Source organism: Eurytemora carolleeae, unplaced genomic scaffold, assembly GCF_000591075.1.
Source record: "Eurytemora carolleeae unplaced genomic scaffold, Eaff_2.0 scaffold562, whole genome shotgun sequence".
Classification (NCBI taxonomy): Eukaryota; Metazoa; Arthropoda; class Copepoda; order Calanoida; family Temoridae; genus Eurytemora; species Eurytemora carolleeae.
This window is the reverse complement of record NW_019396470.1, coordinates 52,830-72,913: the sequence shown is the minus strand read 5'-3', so window position 1 is coordinate 72,913 and position 20,084 is coordinate 52,830. Positions and strand designations below refer to the sequence as shown.

The window sequence follows — 20,084 nt, the reverse complement described above, 5'->3', positions numbered from 1 at the left end:
TCTCGAGTATAACTATTATGGAGTAGGTATTAGCTACAGGTTTTCATTATTCAGAAATTCCATATTCTTAAATAGAAACAGGTGTTTCATACAATATACTTTTATTAAATTCATTTTATTATTTCTCTAATTAGCCGTCTTTGTATTTGGGAAAGGGTTGAAGAAAAAAGAAATTATGTTTTCTCACAACATACTTTGCACAAATGTGTTGTTTTATAAAACGAATGAATATAAAATACTTGGTAATAAAAATTTATGTTTTTCGTCTTGGACACATATATATTTCATGCTTGGTGATGAATAAAAATATATAAATGTACATCTTTTCATTCAATGTAAAGGAACAGAAGACTAAATTTTTTTTATGATTCATGTATTTTCGCAACTTGTTGCCACTGTACACTCCAGGTCATTTCCAGTACTTAGCCGACTTTTAAACGGCTAGAGCAGGCGATACGGTACATCATACAGACTATATAAGGCAATTCTTGAGAGTACACTAAATAAATAAGTCCCTTCTAGTGTGGTGTAAATCTTTGATATTTAAAACTTTGACTTTTTCATAACGCAGAGTTCACAGTTTCATTTATCAAAGGTATAAGACAGAGACGTATTCAGGACCAGTTAAATCTATTGATTTCAGGGGGTTTTCAGGCTCCAACGGGTGCTGAGCCCCCTCCCCCCTGGACAAATTCCTGAATACGCCCCTGGTATAAGAGATTAGACAACATTTCAAACATTCGTTGAACTGCGTAGAGACGGTTCAACCACGTATTTTTCAATTGAATTTTTAATCAGTGATTCAAGATTTGAGCAAGTGAGCCCTTGAGACATAGTTGAACCTGCCGTAGGTCGCTCAGCGACATTAATAAAATTCCGTCTCAGGTTCCAAAGTTGTAAGAACTAAGTAGTAAATTGCTGAATATGTTTTCTGCTTGTTTGTTTTGAAGCTTGGAGCACCAAAACGGCCAACTCGACATGACTACATTGTTTTTGTCAACTATAAAGTTTGATTTTCATGTTTCTGCAAATCTAGAAAGAAATACAGAAAATCTGCAAACACATTTTCCTGGCGCAATATAATCATGTTCAAAGTGAAAAATTGGAAGAAACAAGAAAACCGGAAAGATAAAATTATCATTATCTTTCTTGAAATTTATATTCAGAAATAATGGAATTTACTCGACACAAACTCTAACTTTTTGTATTCGTCATATCTCAGCAACCAGAGGGTCTAAACCTTAAACTTTTCTAACTTTGATTTGACATCAGGTTGCAAAAATAAAAAAGATTTGGGTATGATAAAAGGTTTGTTATACAAACCCCATTATTTTAAGAAAGACATTTCTTGTTTTTAAAAACCGAGTTAAAATAATAAAAAACCAAGTACTTTTTCAGGTTTAAGATTAATTCTGGAAATAAAATTTTCTAATTTGTCAACAGTTCGTTGCAATACTCTAAAAGTTTTGATTATCAAAACAAAACATTGCTAAATTTCAAATTTAATTTCCTCCAGAAAAGAACTGAGTTTTTGCCACAAACTCAGATTTTTTAAGTGCTACATCTTTGCAGCCCAATGTCGTAGATATTTGATATTTCAAGCTAAGCATTTTTACAGATCAAAAAATCTAAGTTTGAAATATAAGATATAGTAATTAAAAATTTGATTTTGCAGTAAAGACACAATTCCATAAAAACTTCATATCCTCCAGATATTAACAAAAAATAAAGAATTAAGTCTTTGCTACAAACTCTGATTTTCTCATACCTATATCTCTGCAATCCAATGTCGTAGACCTTAGATATTTCAAACTATGAATTCTGTAAGATGAAATAATCTTAGTTTGAAATATCAAAGGAGTAAGCACTCAGGTGGCAGAGATATAGGGATTAGAAAATTTAAGTTTGTGGCAAAGACTCAATTCTTTTAACAAACTGTTAACTGCTTCTTGCTCTTATTGTTTCAAGCTTGAAAGAGATAAAATGGAAGAAAAAATATTGAAAGAAGTAGAATTTTAAATTTAAATTGTGTTTACTTTAGACTGGAAGGACGGATGGTGATCCTGGAAGAGCATAATAAACAGTTGGAATCCCAGCTCGGAAAACTTAAACAAATTCTAGAGGTAATTAGAAAATAAACATTTCAAATTGTTAAAAAATATTTTTGTTCTAACGTTTAATTTATTTTTACAAAACAACTGATTTTTTTTTAAATTGTGTATTTGGTGGTTTAATTGTATCTACTTATCCGTATAATCCTTCCTAATAACAACCTTCATGAAGATAACAATCAAATATTTCAAATATTTTTCAATTTTATAATCATGTAAAAACAATCTACAATAACTAAACAGTTACAAAACATTAACCTCCATTTGAAAAAATTGTCGAATTAGAAATGATTTCTTAAAATTGTAAGATATTGTTAAAAATGAAATCTAAATACAAAGACAACTATATATACTTTTTTCAATATCTAATGTGTCTAATTTGGAAACAATCTCTTTAATCAATAATTCTGTTTGAGTTTATAAGACGATTTTATTAATTGAATGAAGTTTCAACTAACAAAGTTTGAGGAGTTTAAACTTCAACCTTTAACATTTAGATCAATTTTCACCAAAACTTTCAGCAAAAGGCAACAAATTCAACCAGTCGCACCCCAGAGGGTTCAGCTAACAAGATTTTAACTATTTCATTAAATATACCCCTTGCCCTTATTATGCATATGCAAAGTTGTCACCAACACCAAAAAAGACTTGAAAATTACACGAAAAATAGCGCAAAATTAATGAATAATTAATTTTAAAAATACAACAACAAAGTTTTTTAATAAAGCAAAGTATTGATCAAGATTTAAAGATGATACATGGATACAAGGTTGGAAAGTTAATTGCTTCGCGTATACTCTGCGTTCATATTGAAACCAGTTCTCTCTGGGAGGAATTTATAAACAAGAATAGATGCTCAATTTTCGTTTAGTATCCGAGGAGGTTAACAGCATTAAATTTTGATAATTTTGATAATTCACATAATAGTTTCCTATGACCAGAATATTTCATTAATATTTTTATGTTAAATATGGATCCCATGCCAGGCTTCGACATCCGTCTTGTGTTTACATTACCGCCCAGAGACAGTACACTGCAGTACAAAAGATGCGTACACTTCTGAAATAACTTTCCTTGCATTACATCCTTGCATGGATACATGTAATATGCAAGTAGAATAAGCTTATAAATATATATGAAGGCCTTAAGGGCATTATTTAAGGTCAATTTTTATTTTAAAAGGAATTGAGTCTTTGCAACAAATCCCAATTTTCTAATACCTATATATCTACAACCAAATATTGGGAACCTTAGATATTTAAAAATTTGATTGTTTAATATAACAGAAGTCATAGTTTAAAATATCTAAGGTCTCCAAGATCGGGTTGTTAAGATATTGGGATTCCTTTTAATGTATTTCTATCATAGGCAATTTCAAATTTAAATTAATTAAACCATAACATAAAATTTTTGCGGATTTATCAAAAATATTTGTGAATTTTGAAAAATCATATTTATTTTCTGAACTCCATCCATAACCCTTCCCTGGGATTATGTGAGGTCACACAAAAAATTTAATTATAAATTGAAATCAGTTTAAATCAATGCAAGTTACAAATGATAGCATGTTTCAAATGAGAAGATTATCAGAATATATCTAAATAGCCTATTCTCATCATGAAAAACAAGGCATTTTAAAAGGAATGTTGTGACCAAAAACCAGTCACCTCCCCCCCCCCAAAAAAAAACAAACACAAATACACCATTGTGTGGGGGAGGGGTGAGGATAGATGGAGGATATCAGTTTACTATCTTCATCATAAACTATCAAATATAAGATTATTCAAATTCTGGAAATTTCACTAATTGGGATTTACATATCCCAAATTTCTTCTCTTTTCTCTTTCTCTTTTCATCTTAAATTTCAACATATTAGCAGTTTTGCGAATTTTACATTTCTTTCTGTTAAAATAAATTTAAAACATTTTCAAATGTTGTTAATGACATTGAGTATTTCATTATTTTTTCTAAACATTTTTACAAATATCTTAATCACAATAGAAGAAATAGGTTTGTCCATTAGAACTTTATAAAACCTACGACTTTGGGTTGCAAAGATGTTGAAATTAGAAAATCAGAGTTTGTGGCAAAGACTCGATTCATTTTCAAAAACATTTAAAAATTTTCTTAATTTTTTTTTTTTTTTGCATTTTTGAATTCATTTAATCTCGTTAAAGTAAGATTGAAAAACAATCTTAAAAGAAAAAAACGGAACTTATAAAACGAATAGGTTTTTTTCTTTTTTTACCTGAAAACCAAACCAACCAAATAAATCAGCTCTAAAGTTATATTTTAAAATGTTAGATTGAAATTCAATTGTTATCATTGTAAACTTTATTTGCTAAAGAATATTCATGAGCTCAAAAATATGTCTGCAATATTTGTCATGTAGCTGTCTGTACAATATCAATGAAAATGTTTCTGCAAAACTCTTGTTGAAACTAGGGATGGCCATAGTTTTGAGCATTGTTTTCCGTTTTGAGTGTACATTTTGGAAATAGTTTTCGTTTCAAAACGAAACGATTGATTTTTGCCACGATCGTTTTTTTATTTTAAAAAACGAAAAACCGTTTTGAAAAAAATCTAAGATGACTTTTGAATTTAAAATGAAAAAAACTACTGTTTTGAAATTTTCCACAGTTTCTTAATTTTTGGTTTTAAGTCAATCGTTTTTAAAGATTTAAAAATTATTTTAACCAAAAACCCGAAAGTGTCCATTCCTAGTTGTGACTAGATCTTGTTGTTTACTAATTGTGTTTGTTTTCTAGCCCGGAGCCGTATCCTGGAATCCAACCGGAACACTAACTACAAAGGTACAAACTTTTATTTCAACAGAAAATTAGGAATTTCCGAGAGTTGTATTTTTCTGGAATTTTTCTGTAATTTTTCTTGAAAATCATAACATTCCATTTGTTATATTAATTTTCTTTTCTAATTATTAAGATTAACTTTTCTTTTTGGAGGACTTATTAGAATATATAAACGATGTTGTCTAATTTGTAACATTTAATAACAGTTTTTCCCATTTTTCGTTCTTTTTTCCTCCAGCTGTCTGGATTTTATTTCCAAATTGTGGTTTTTCTATTTTGCACCTTTTATAAAGCGATCAATAACTTTGCTACAGTTTCAACTTTTTTAATTTGAGGAAAATTATCTAATTTCCAAATATCTCTTATCATGTTTTACAAAACGTTAGATCACAGCTTGTGCAAAGTTTATCCATCAATCCATATGAAAGATCAATGAAGATTTGAACATTTTCACTTTTCTACATTCTCACGTTTTTTGGCTCACCCTGTATCTTCTTTTTCTAAACTCCTTTAAAGTGTCGCAATTCATACTAATTTGAACATTTAAATGCTTCATGAATTGATCATTTGAAGAATTTTTAGTGAAAATATAAAAGAAATTTATTCATTAATCATCCATGAGCTTGATTTCCTTTTTGAGTTTGTTTATTTGCATTTTGTTTCTTGAACAAATGTTTAAATTATTTTTCATAAGTTGTAAAAACTGTTTAATGCATACAAATTTACAAATTTACAATGCAGCTCAAAAACAAAAAGTTATTTATAAAATATAATATTAACCATGGTAAGATGTGTAAAGATGACCTTTTAACCTGTTTTTGAATAGAAAAAATCTCGTAGCTTATCTTTCTTGAATAGACATTAACTCTATCAATTTCCGTTTCGGACTCTGCTTCATATATTTGCAAGTACCACAGATAAAAATTATCAATTTTTGATGATAAAAAAATATATCCGTCAATCTTGCTCTGACTAAAGATTAAAATATACCATTCAGGCTCTTAAAAATTACGTATAGGCCATATTGATGTGGTAATATTAATTTTTTCCGCTTAAAGGGAATGTAAGCGTATTTTAAATTTAACCTTTCATTTAAAAATGGCAATGCCCGATTGACAACGATACCCGTATTTTCTTGTCTGATCAAGTATAAATCAGATATAAATTTTTATGATTTAAAAACCGATTGTGACTTACGCATTTATAAATGATATAAGAATATAAGAATTATCAGAATTAAGCCTAGAAACTATAATTGATCAGATAAAGGTATCAAAGGTATCGTTGTAAATCGGCCATTATCATCTTTACATTAAGCCTAGAAACTATAATTGATCAGATAAAGGTATCAAAGGTATCGTTGTAAATCGGCCATTATCATCTTTACATGAAGGGTCATTTGAATTACACGCGTACACCCTCTTTGATATTAAATGTTCTAGGCTGTGACAGCATCTCTGCTGGCAACGGATTCCCCTGTTCTACCTCACAAGATGAATGGAGGATATATCAACCCTCCACAAGTTAAACAAAATGGGAAAACTCCCCCTGCAGTCCCAGCTAGGTTAATAAACCCTTCCCATGGGATATTTTGGGAATATACACTCGCTTAGTTTTAATTAGCAAGAAGTGGAGTAACATTTTTAAATTGGATCCGATTCCGTCGTTAGAGTTTTGTATATTCTAACTTTTATAATTGATTATGGCTCTATAAGTCTATGTATTCTATGGCCAGTTTAGAAAATAAAGTTTTTTAAATATGCATTAATGAAACCTTTAAAAATGGCTCTCCAAATTTTTAGATTACTAGGCTATTGGGCGTTTCGCACCCATCTTCTATTTTAACTTTTAAGTGTGGCTCTATCTCTGAGTATCTTCTCTTTGTACAGTATAAAACAAAAACAAAAAAAGTTTGCGGATTTCATAATATTTTTTCGCGCATTTTCAAAATTTTACAAAACTAAAAAACTTTTTAAAAACAAACTTTGAAAATTTTGATCATTCATAAACCTTCCCTGGGGTCACGTGAGGTCCTACACAAAATTTGACAAGCTAAATTTTTATTTAGAAGAACAAATGGGTAGACATAGATAAAAGCTTTAATCAGAAAAAAAAACAGACTTTTACAATAAATTTATGAAAATAAAGCACACACTAATACTTTTATTTATTTTTTGAATTATCCAAAACATTACTTTTTTAGAACCCGAGACGGAAGTGGAACCAGACTAAATGGTTCCTCTACTCTGAAACGAGGAAGCTCAACCAGTGCAGGACAACAAGCTTTAGGAACATCAATTATCCAGTTCTCAAAGCGAATCCCCCTCCTACCCAAAGCAAGCAAGAAAAAAAAAATGTTAATCAATAAAAAGTCTTTTTTTCTTATGGCCTATAGGTAGGATTTTGAATTCATAAATCAATCAAACATATGCTAGAATTTCTGTTTGGCAAGAAATTGAGTCTTTGTCACAAACTCTGATTTTCTAATCCCTATATCCAATGTCGTAGGCCTGAGATATTTAAACTATGAATTATGTTGGATCAAATAGTCTAAACTTGAAATATCAAAGGTTTATACCATCAGGTTATCAAAGTATGATTAGAAAATGTGATTTTATGGCAAAGACTCTATTCTTTTACCATTTTCACAAACAGAAATTCTAGCATATGTTTGATTGATTTATGAATTAAAACTCCTAACTAACTAAATTGTAAAAGAATACAACAGGGTGAATGTCCACAAAGGCTTCTAGAACTCCCTCCCCCCCCCCCCCCCCCCCCCCCCCCCCCACTAACCCTACCGTCGAATTTTTATTAAATCGTGTAAAAAACAGAAATAGTTAAAATAAACCCAAATATGGACTAAATATTTACAACAAAAACACATTCCACTTTTTAGATTAAAATTTGCAGTTTTAAAATTAAAATCCCGAATTGTATTTAAGCCCAGGAGGAGGGGAGGGCTGTTTATTAATCCAAGCTTTAATAGATAAAATATATGCAATATTGAATACTTTTTGCATAAAATAAAATTCATAATTTTATTCCTGCAATTGAAATACATTTATTTGAGGAGGGTTTAGGAAGGGGACTTTTTTTTAAACCAAGTTTTCCATTTTCATTAAATATTTAATTCCATTGAAACATTTTATGTAAAGTGACAAAAAGGGTGGAGGGTCAGAATCTACTTTGAAATATTTGCAAAATACAGATTAATTTCTAGTTTTCATGGCTGGCAGTTTTTAATTCACATATCTGCGCATTCGACAGAAAATATTCAATCCCTTATTAGACATTTGAAAATATTCAATCCCTTATTAGACATTTGAAAATATTCAATCCCTTATTAGACATTTGAAAATATTCAATCCCTTATTAGACATTTGAAAATATTCAATCCCTTATTAGACATTTGAAAATATTCAATCCCTTATTAGACATTTGAAAATATTCAATCCCTTACTAGACATTTGAAAAATTCATTTGAAAAAAATGATTTAAAATTAGATTATCATAGAATTACTTATTGTTTCTTGTACCCTTTATGGCTAAATTAATATTTTTATATACATTTGTATAGAGGTATCATTCTGCGTTGTTCCTTAAAATATGAAAATAAAAGAAATAATTAATTTTCTAATTTTCTAATTTTCTAATTTTCTATTTTTCTATTTTCTAATGTTGGATAATGATTTGCAGAAGAAGTATTCCGAGCAAGTACTCTATCTAGAAGGGAGGGAAAGGAAGGAAGGATTCCATTCAGACGAGAGGCTTCAGGTAGATTCGTCACATATTTTGAAACCCATTCTCTGGTTGCAGTGAGAGGTTTCGTGAATGTATAATTTTTTCCTAAAGGTTTCTCTATACATTTTCCCCAGAAACGGACAGAAATTGTGTCAAATCCCTGGCGATAGCTCTAATTCCAAGGAATTTTGATAAACCTAGAACTAATTACAGCGCACCTCACATTGGCTTTTTCAGCTGAATACAAGCCTTTTACACTTATCTTACACACACATGAACCTCTGTACTCGACGAATACACAAAGTTTTTAAGATTACCGTTGTAAATCGGACATTGTTCTCTTTGCATGAAAGATCACTTTAAGTTAAACTTACGGTCCCTTTGAGGCAAGGATGTAAGGCAAGGAAAGTCATTTCAGAAGTGTACACATCTTCAGTACTGCAGTGTACTGTCTCTGGGCGCTAATGTAAACACAAGACGGATGTCGAAGCCTGACATTGGATCCATCATTCACATAAAAAATCAATGAAATATTCTGGTCATAGGAAATTATTATGTGAATTATCAACATTATCAAAATTTAATGCTTTTAATCTCCTCGGATACTAAACGAACACTGATTCATCTATTATTGTTTACTAATTCCGCCCAAAGAGAACTGGTTTCAATATGTACGCAGAGTATACACGACTGCAATTGACTTTCCTTTCATTACATTTTTGCTTTGAGGGTTGCATTCTTTAAAATGTACCATTAAAACATGTGTACAATACAATTGTATAATTGTACACACAAACTATGCTAGCCTGAATTGTATTCCTGTTTTCCTTTATTTCTGTATTCACGTATTCTTGTATTAAAAAAATCCTGTATTTCTGCATTCGTGTATTCCTGTTTTCCTGTATTCCTGTATTCCTGTTTTCTTGTATTCCTGTATTCCTTTATTCCTGTATTCCTGTTTTCCTCTATTCCTCTATTACTCTATTCCTCTATTCCTCTATTTCTGTATTCATGCATTTCTCTATTCCTTTATTCCTGAATTCATGCATTTCTCTATTCCTGTATTCCTATATTCCTATATTCCTATATTCCTGTATTCCTATATTCCTGTATTCCTATATTCCTGTATTCCTAGATTCCTGTATTCCTGTATTCCTCTATTCCTCTATTTCTGTATTCATGCATTCCTCTATTCCTCTATTTCTGTATTCCTGAATTCTTCTAATCCTATATTCCTTTATTCCTGTATTCCTATATTCCTGTATTACTATATTCCTGTATTCCTGTATTCCTCTATTCCTCTATTTCTTTATTCATGCATTCCTCTATTCCTCTATTTCTGTATTCCTGAATTCTTCTAATCCTATATTCCTTTACTCCTGTATTCCTGCATTCCTATATTTCTGTATTCCTGTATTCCTGTATTCCTGTATTATTGTATTCCTGAATTTCTGTATCCCTGTTTATCTGTATTCCTGTATTCCTGTATTCCTGTATTCCTCTATTTCTGTATTCCTGCATTCCTCTAATCCTATATTCCTTTATTCCTGTTTTCCTATATTCATCTATTCCTCTATTTCTGTGTTTTTGCATTCCTCTATTCCTCTATTCCTCTATTCCTCTATTCCTCTATTCCTCTTTTCCTCTATTCCTCTATTTCTGTATTCCTGCATTCCTTTCTGTATTCCTGCATTCCTCTATTCCTCTTTTACTCTATTCTTCAATTCCTCTGTTCCTCTATTTCTCTATTCATTTTTTCCGCTTTTCCTCTATTCTTGTATTCCTGTATTCCTGTTTTCCTCTATTCCTGTATTCCTGTATTCCTGTATTCCTGTATTCCTATTCTAATGTATTCGAGTATTCCTGGAAGATGTGTTGAAATGTTTTATCTGTTCAGATATATAACTGTATTAAAAAAATCCTTTTTTGTGAGTAAAATCTAAATTTTCTTATTTTCATGTCATTTTTTAAACAGAGCAATTCTTTTTAATTATAAATTGAGAAATTGAGATTTTGTTTTAGTTTTTTTCAAGCTTTATTTTTTAACATATCATTTGTAATTTTCTGTTCGTAAAAAATATATTTTTAACTCTAAATGTTGTAGAGTTGTAGAAAGAGTAATTCATTTTAAACCTTTGTGAGAGAAAGAATTGAAAGGTTTGAGTTCAGGATTCTTTAAATACACACTCGACAATTCTTTAAATCAGTTGGACAAATGGAATTACAGTCGGCAGTTTACGGTCTAGGAACTAGAGGGAGGGGGGGGCAGTTTACGGTCTAGGAACTAGGGGTTTACACTTGGGTTTCCTTTAAATATCTCTTTTAAGGGTAACCACTAACCAATCAAAACTCAAAGAGAAAAAATCATCTGAAAATTTTCAATTTCCAAACAAATTCTATCTCTTTTAATTATGCGTTTAACTTTACTAAAGATTTAACCTCTTTGTTTTCTAGTATACACTAATGATTTCACTTCTTCAACCTGGCTTTGTTTTATGTTTTAAACTAAAATGTCCACCTCTTTAGTCTGGTTTTGTTTTCTGTTTTAAACTAAAGATTACACCTCTTTAGTCTGGCTTTGTTTTCTGTTTTAAACTAAAATTTCCACCTCTTTAGTCTGGTTTTGTTTTCTGTTTTAAACTAAAGATTCCACCTCTTTGTCTGGCTTTAAAGGTGTACACCTTTGATAATTCAAACTTGATTATTTGATCTTTAAGAATTTATAGTTTGAAATATCTAAGGTCTACGACAAATATATAAAGATTAGAACAGTAGAGTTTGTGGCCAAGGCTCAATTCCTTTGTTTTTTTCTGTTTTACTCTTCTACAAAGAAATAGAATATGTTTGTATTTTAGTACCCCGAGGAAGCGGTAACTGGACGGATTCTTTACCTAGAAAGGATTTATTCATTTCACAAACAGGTAACATGGGGAGCGCTTAGGCTAGGACAGGGTGGGGAGGAACACTAAGACAAGGACAGGGTGGGGAGGAACGCTAAAACAAGGACAGGGCAGGGAGGAACGCTAAGACAAGGACAGGGTGGGGAGGAACGCTAAAACAAGGACAGGGCAGGGAGGAACGCTAAGACAATGACAGGGTAGGGAGAAGTGCTATGGCTAGGACAGGGTAGGGAGAAGTGCTAAGGCTAGGAAAGGGTGGGGAGGAACGCTAAGACAAGGACAGGGTGGGGAGGAACGCTAAGACAAGGACAGGGTGGGGAGAAGTGCTAAGGCTAGGACAGGGTGTGGAGAAGGGCTAAGGCTAGGACAGGGTGTGGAGAATTGCTAAGGCTAGGACAGGTTGGGGAGAAGTGCTAAGACAAGGACAGGGTGGAGAGGTACGCTAAGACAAGGACAGGGCTGGAAGAAGTGCTAAGGCAAGGACAGGGTGGGGAGAAGTGCTAAGACAATGACAGGGTGGAGAGGTACGCTAAGACAAGGACAGGGTGGGGAGAAGTGCTATGGCTAGGACAGGGTGGGGACAGGGTCCTAGCCTAGGACAGGGTACAGGGGAGAAGCGCTAAGGCTAAGGACTCTAGTTTAAACTCTAGTTCTAATTTTAAAAAGTCCAATTTACATATGACACGGCAGTTGTGCAGTGTACACAGATCCATTTTACTTAATACATTGTTTTTTTCAAGCTTCTGGAAAAACTATTTGCCGTTTAAGAGCATTAAATACACAATAAAATTGGTATTTGTGTTCCTATTCTACTGTTTGATGGATCCCATTGTAGTTTGATTCCTTACTAATCCACTTAATTACTAGGGTCGTTGCCCAGAAGAGACAAGGCAGGATTAGGTAGACCTGAACCTGCCAGATCCACTGCTTTAGATCCCACCGATTCTAGACCAGGAGCCTCCGATACTAGACAAGGCGCCTCCGAGGAAGAAGGTGAACCTGAACTGCCCAATGGTGTACAGAGTGGATCCAATCCCTCCTGGGATACAATAAGATCTAGAGAATCTAGTTTATCTAGAAACCAGATTTCTAGTTTGTTTACAAACAGTTCATTAAACCTACCCTTGAGAGAAACCTCGTTGAACAGTACTCTAACAAGGGATAGGAGCAAAGATCCTCCAATAAAAAAAGAGATTCCTAATTCTCTAGTCAACAGAGATGGGAGCAAAGAGCCAGCGTTAACAAGAGACAATCCGTTTAGAGACGCCATCTTAGGATTAGGTAATAGGATGTTTTGTTATTTTAGGATTAGGTAATAGGATGTTTTGTTATTTTAGGATTAGGTAATAGGATGTTTTGTTATTTTAGGATTAGGTAATAGAATATTTTGTTATTTTAGGATTAGGTAATTTTTTTGTCTCGTTATTTAATGGTTCTCTTATCATTCTTTTCATTAAAACCATTCACAAATCACACTATATTGTTTCTTAAGTGAGATATAAGCTCTCTGAAGATATTTACCTATACAGGGTTACCCACAAAGGATGATACTGTAAAGAATACTTATTACTCTTAAAATATGACGATTTCAAGGTTAAATTTTGTCTTCTGCTTTTTTTGCTTTTTTAATTGGCTTATTTATTGATTTGGCTAAGGAAGAAACCAATTTACTCAGCATGAGTATACGAAAACAGACGGTGTAAATTCCGTACAGTCGTCTCTGAAGTCTCATCCTTTGTGGGTAACCCTATGCTTCATGTGTTTAAAGTTGAGACAATTTTTACAATGATTAATTTTTATTCGGTTTCGCCGAATTCGTATTTACATTCTTATTTTTGGCGCTACCCTGATTTTGTTCCCATTATTTTTATGGTTGATGTAAATGTTTAACTATTTTCCAAACCAAATTGTTTTTGACAGAATTTATTATTAAAATTTTCCTTAAATTCTTTCTGTCGAGAAATTATTCTTTCAAGTGGCAAAGAAAAAGTTCATAAAAGAAAAGTTTCTTGGAAAAATAATTTTACAATAAGTTTGTAACAAGAAGATAGATAGAGAGAGAGAGAGAGAGAGAAAACATCAAATGATAAAATGAAAAAAAAAAAAATGAAAGGTTTCATTGTGCAAACTACAGCGTACTCACTTCTAGCAAGAAAAAAGTGCACAATTAAAGAGATTGTTCATGAATTTAAATATTTAAGATTTTGCAAAAATGTTGAACTATTAATTAATCAATTATAAAAAAAAATATGATTTAAGAAAAATTGGTTTACATGCGGTAAGTTTTAGTGCAATGCTATGCACAATTTTATTTCTCTTCTGATATCTATAACAACTAGAAATTCAAGGCGCTTCGCGCCCTTCTTTCTAGCCTTAGAGGGCGCTCCGCGCCCATCTTCTAAATTAGTTGTGAACATGTTCTCTTTGTGTACATCGTAAAACAAAACAAAAATAATTCGCGGATTTTTAAAAAAAATTTCGCGGATTTTCAAAATTTTTAAAAATTTAATGACGATCGAATTTTGATAGAGACAAATATTTGAAATTTTGATTTTTCATAAACCTTCCCTGGGGTCCCTAGATGTCCCACAAAAAATTTGGGCCCGATCGGTTCAGTAGTTTTGACGTTTATTGGATACAAACAAACAAACAAACAAACAGACAGACAAACAGACAAGCCAAATTTATATATAGATAGAGACAATACCATTATGATTATTTGTTGAAGCTTGCAGCAAGATAAGTTTTGAATTTTTACAGATAAGTTTTGCGCTATTATTGCGCATGTTGCGAAAAGATAGATAAAATTCATTTTTCTATTAACTTTTACTGAAAAATTTGAACCAGGGCTTGTAATTTTATCGACCTTTCCAATTCATAAATTTTGGTTTCTTAAACATGTTTTGAAATAAAGAATTAAAAAACGGGGGAACATATTTGTATTAAAGATTGGCAATCCTTTATTTCATTTTTCATTTCATTCTTGAGCATTGTAAATTCATTCTAACCTAACCAACAATTGAAAATAATGAGAAAATTTTTTTTTTTTTCATTTCTTTCACTGCAACTTGTTAGGCCTTATCTTGGATATTAGACTTTATAGAAAAAGAACTATGAAAATGATTACATTAGGTTAAACCATTAGATGACATTTTTCAGGGTTTACAGAGGCAAAGTTTTATAAAAAAGTAATCTTTGATTTATTAAAATATCTATGAAACAAAATGAATGTTTTTTATTGAAAATATGTTTCGAGTCAATTATCCATTGTTTGATTATATGCACTACAGAACTAAGAAGGACCTCATCTAGAAAATGTGTTTCGAGTCAATTATCCATTGTTTAATTATATGCACTACAGAACTAAGAAGGACCTCATCTAGAAAATGTGTTTCGAGTCAATTATCCACTATTTAATTATATGCACTACAGAACTAATTAGGATCTCATCTGGAAAAAAAGTTTTGTGGAATCATTAAATAATTTTTGATAATCCACACTTTTTACATGAAGAGCTGATTAGGACTTTACGTAAAATATACTTTTTAATGATGGATTCCTAGAACTATCTATATAAAAGTGCATGTGGCCGCGAGAACTAAATTTACTCTTAAAATGGCTGATCGCATATTTTCAAGTTACCCTCCAATCCTCCATTTCAAGTGTGACTTGCGCATTTCTTGTTTATAAGAAGCAATGGAGAAACTCACAGAAATAAACACTTTTCAAGCCAGAAAAACGACAGTTTCTGCCACATATCAGATTAAAGTTACAAAAGTACCTTTGTAAATCGGAAATTGCTATCTTTGCATGGAGGGTCACTTGAAATTACGCTTACATTCCCTTTAAGTATTTTAAACCACTCTTCACCAGCAAATAAGATAAGAAAGATTAAGAAAAAGATATAAATAAAATAAAAAAGCAATTTCATAAAAAACCATTTAAGCTACTAAATACCGTAATTTTCTTCAATTAAATAAAAATGTTTGTACTCTGCCAACTGTTTGTTTTAAAATCATCGTTGGTTGCCTTCATTTTAAGGTATTGACGTTTCTTGCATCGTAAACAGTCAACTTAATCGTTGCAAATCTGGGTTTAGTAACAAGCTTTTGCACAAAATTCGACAATAATTTGCCAATTTGTTTTTAAAAACTAAAGCTAATCCCAAAATGCCTTATATTTCTGAAAAAAAACGTATTTATGAGGTAAATAGGCCAAATATAGAAAATTGATGTAACTTTTGATATATTGCGCAGTTTTGACTTGTAAGAGAGTAGATATTTGCAATCTTATTTCGTGTAAGGCAAGTAGAAAAGATGTTAGGTACTTTACCAAGTGGCAACTTCCCAAATGTGCAATTTCCCAATGGTTAATTTAGTCCCTCTGAGGTGCCGCAGGCAGCAATCTGGGGCCGAGCGCCGTGTCTAGGATGGGCTAGGGACCGAGCGCTGCGGCTAGGACAAAGTTGGGAAGTTACCGCTTGAGAAAATTGCAGATTTGGGAAGTTACTGCTTGGGAAAATACCCTTGGAAAATTGCCACTAGGAAACAATCCTTTCAGAAAGTACCTAACATCGTAGAAAACATGCCCTTCCCTAACCCACACCCCACCACCACCACCACCACGCCTACCAACCCCCACCACCACCACGACGCCTACCACCCCCCCCACCACCACCACCACGCTTAGTAAAAGTGCATCTTTGGATTTTTATAATACGTTGTTTAGATAAAGGATCCTCTACCGGAAATATTTTCTTCACGGATCAATTTGATAATCATCCTTGGGAGAACCCAGAACTTAATCCACAAGGGTAATTATTCATTAGTTTGTAGCTGCATCAGTTCATAAGTTCAGAACTTCATTTTTTCTTTATAAATTCATAGTTTCATGAGCTTAAAATGAGCCTTTAATGTCGAAAGGAATTGAGTTCTTACCACAAAATCGAATTTTATCTTCGCAACTTGATAGTGTAAACCTTTGGTATTTCACGCTTATACTATTTGATCTAACAGAATTCATAGTTTGAAATATCAAAGGTCTATGACATTGGGTTGCACAGATGTAGGGTTTAAAAAATTGGAGTTTGTTGCAAAAACTCAATTCCTTTACATTTATTATTTCATAACTTTCAGTTTAAATCATAATTTCATAAGTTAATAATTATATGAGGTTTACTTACCTAAGTTCATAGTTGCATGGGTAAATTATTTCACGAGTTAAAAAAAATCACTAGTCATAATATGATTTCATATTTTAAAGTTTTTTTTAAATTCATTTATTTTTAATTTATAATTCTTAGAATTCCTAATTTTCTGTTGTCATTATTTTTATCATTATCTTAATGTTTTGTGATTTTTTTACTTCTCTAATCTGCTCACATTTTCTTTTCTTTTTTATTACATTTTTGTAATTAAACTAAATTGTAAGAATTACTTACTTGTCGAGTGGCCTTAAAATAACTAAAATTAATAGAATTAGTATTTGATGTCGTTCATTTCTTCTTGTTATAATGATTAAAAGCAAAACAAAATATAGTTAATTAAAAGATGCTTAAAATACATCTATTTTGAAACCATGCTTGACATCATCAATGCAAAGTAAAAACTATTCTTAAAGGTCGACTGTAAGCGTAATTTCAAGTGACCTTCCATTTATAGAGTGTCAAGTCCGATTTACAACAATACCCACCTTTGCTTGCTTGATCAAGAATTTCGTAGATATTTTTATTTATATAGCGGGAAATTAAGTGCCAAGAAACCGCGCAAGTGTACATTAGCTTGGAGGGTACAGTGTACAGTGTACAGTGTAATCTCAAGTCTCCCGGCCCTCAATCTTCAGCAATACAAATAAGGGTTTCTCAGCGTTGTCCGGACAAAGGTTTAAAGGGAACCGTTGTGAACTTGACATGCATCTTATAAAATAGAATGTCACTTGAAATTACGCTTACAGTCCCTTTAATTTCTCTAATTCTCAATTTATGATTTTTTATGATCATATTACTTTAGAAGCAGGAGAAGAAATCCATCTGGTTTATCTAAGTCAAGTGAATCAGAAGATTCAATGTTTCAACGAGATCCTGCAGCCACATTGCAGGCTATGGCAGGTTAGTTTTACAAGTTTTAGAAGTAAAGTACTAAAAACGATAAATAAAAAGTTCTCCTAGTCCTGGCATTTCCAAAATGTGAGCTGCCTTTTTTGTGCTGTCAATATTAACGGAGATATAAAGAATTCGCTCTGATTTTAATTTATTAAAGAAAACCCAAATTTTTGAAATCTAAAGAAAATTCTATAAGGACTATGAAAATTTAATGTTTCAGAATCATGCATTTAAATTTGGTTGACGAACGAATGCCGCGAGTTATTATTAAAAATCAAAGACGCCACTAAAGTCATCTTCCTATTGTCAAGTTTATATTCAAGAAAACACCGTTAATGATCATATGATTATGTTCAGGAAACCCAGTAAACAATATGATTATGTTCAGGAAACCCAGTAAATAAACGACACATTTAAGAATATTTGTGTCGTACTTTATTGCCTATTCTAATTTTATTCCATTTACACCCTTATCTTTGTACAATGAGCTATAGCCCCCATAGATTATGTATGTACATTATTATTATCAACACTATAAGTGCAAATCATTTATTTAAAATGTATGTTACTAAAGATAAACAGCAATGCATAGATAAAACTGATAAAATCAAGGAACAAAATAAGTCTTATTCATACGAGCCTGCATAGCGAATTGTTAGAAGTTACACTTTTAAGATTATTGATATTCAAGTTTTACGAAAAACTAAACGAACCAATCTTTGACAATTTCTGAAATATTTGTGATATAATTTTTGTTTATACTATACAAAACATTAAACCATGCTATACATGACAATATGGTAATGTATTGCTAAATGTACATAACTTGTAAACTCTTTTATTGTTCGCAGTACATTCCTTACTGTTCATGTATGAACTGAAACCAGTGTTTTAGAGAAAATGTGTCTCTATAGTCTACAAAGTACATATCAATATCTTTAAATGTGTTTATCATAATTAATTTTGTCAGAGAAATGTTAGTTGGAGAATAAAATAAACCTTTTCACTATTTACAAGATTTTTTTATTCTAACTTTTGAAGGACCTAGGGATGAGGAGGATAATTACGTTTTTTAGTCTTGAAACTGAGGCATAAATCTGCAAGAATTATTTCAAAATATTTGCTGAGACAAAGGATATTAAAGGTACCATAATTCCATTGTAAACCGGAAATACAATAAGAAAAAAAATGATAAGGTAATTTTGCTAATTATTACATATCTCTCTTGAAAAAGAAATATTTTATATGAATGAAAACGTGCAAGATCCCCCCACCACCAAACGGATTATTAAATTCTACATAGCTCCCCTTTTTCTATTCGCCTCGAACAAACCACAAAGGGAATATTTAAATTTCATTTCGTTTTGAAAACATAAACATCAAAGTCTGAAAATGTTAGAATTAAAGCAAATTTTTGTTTCATGCAATATTAAAGATTCAAAACGAATCTGTTTTATGATGATAGGTTTTAAAAGTTTACATTTAAAAAGAATTAAGATTTTGATTGACGTAGTTTTTATTTTATATTTTAATTTTTGTAATAACTAATTTTTTAAACTTTTTTATGCTTAAATCATTTTTTTCTTTAATTTTTTATTTCATGGAAACTTTGTATTAAAACCTTTTATATTCATACTTTAGATTTTGTTTAACTAAAAAATAGTCAAAGATTGAAGATTTAAAGATTGCAAAAATATAGGGATTATAATTTCATGAGTTTGAGGCGATTCACTGTTCAGTTCCTTTCTTTATATTTCTTTTATGTTTTTTTAATAGTTAATTTTTTTATTACATCTCATTTGTCATGTCATATTTCTTTGTAAAATTATTTTTTAGAAAGTTTTATTTGTTTTTAAGTTTCGCCCCCCCCCCCCTCAGCATATTTCCCCCCTCACTTGACCACAGCATGATCGTTTATAAAATTTGTTCAATGGAGAAAAAATACCAACATTTTTCTTTAGCGCTCCGCGCTTCATTTCTTATAGAATTCCGATTGGTAACCCTATCCGGATTTCTACGTACAAGGGGTTTGCTGCCGTAACTGTTGGATGGAATTTGAATAATCTTTTTAGAAAGGAATTGAGTCCTTGTCAGAAACTCAAATTTTCTATTCCCTATATATTTTCACCCTGATGTTGTATTTAAAAGTAAGTATTCTAATCTGTAATCTACTTCGAAAATGTTGTTGTCCTAATTTTTTGCAGATTTTGAGAGATCTGGTGCAGGACTGCAGGTCTTTAGCCCAGACACAATTCCTATATTTTCTTTAAAACAGAATTGAGATTATCGGAACCCATTATCTGATGTACAGAGCAAACTATTTAAACATAACAAATTAGAAAATGTTTAAGAAAATAACGTTAATAATGAAGGTTAAGTAAAATTCAAGAAAATTTAAACTGGATTACCAGAAAAGAAA

At 31.4% G+C, this 20,084-nt stretch overlaps 1 protein-coding gene across 1 annotated transcript in view; it reads left to right on the top strand.

Annotated features, from left to right (window-relative positions):
• Positions 1 to 17,730, top strand: part of LOC111703893 (uncharacterized) — an 80,998-nt gene extending 63,268 nt beyond the window's left edge. Inside the window, exons 47-55 of the mRNA XM_023475978.1 lie at positions 2,042 to 2,123; positions 4,880 to 4,924; positions 6,364 to 6,485; positions 7,125 to 7,210; positions 8,621 to 8,698; positions 11,521 to 11,586; positions 12,433 to 12,846; positions 16,294 to 16,378; positions 17,574 to 17,730. Of these exons, the coding sequence (XP_023331746.1) occupies positions 2,042 to 2,123; positions 4,880 to 4,924; positions 6,364 to 6,485; positions 7,125 to 7,210; positions 8,621 to 8,698; positions 11,521 to 11,586; positions 12,433 to 12,846; positions 16,294 to 16,378; positions 17,574 to 17,676 (1,081 nt within the window). The 3' untranslated portion in view covers positions 17,677 to 17,730. The remainder of the gene's footprint in view (positions 1 to 2,041; positions 2,124 to 4,879; positions 4,925 to 6,363; positions 6,486 to 7,124; positions 7,211 to 8,620; positions 8,699 to 11,520; positions 11,587 to 12,432; positions 12,847 to 16,293; positions 16,379 to 17,573) is intronic.
• Positions 17,731 to 20,084: the final 2,354 nt, after the last annotated feature.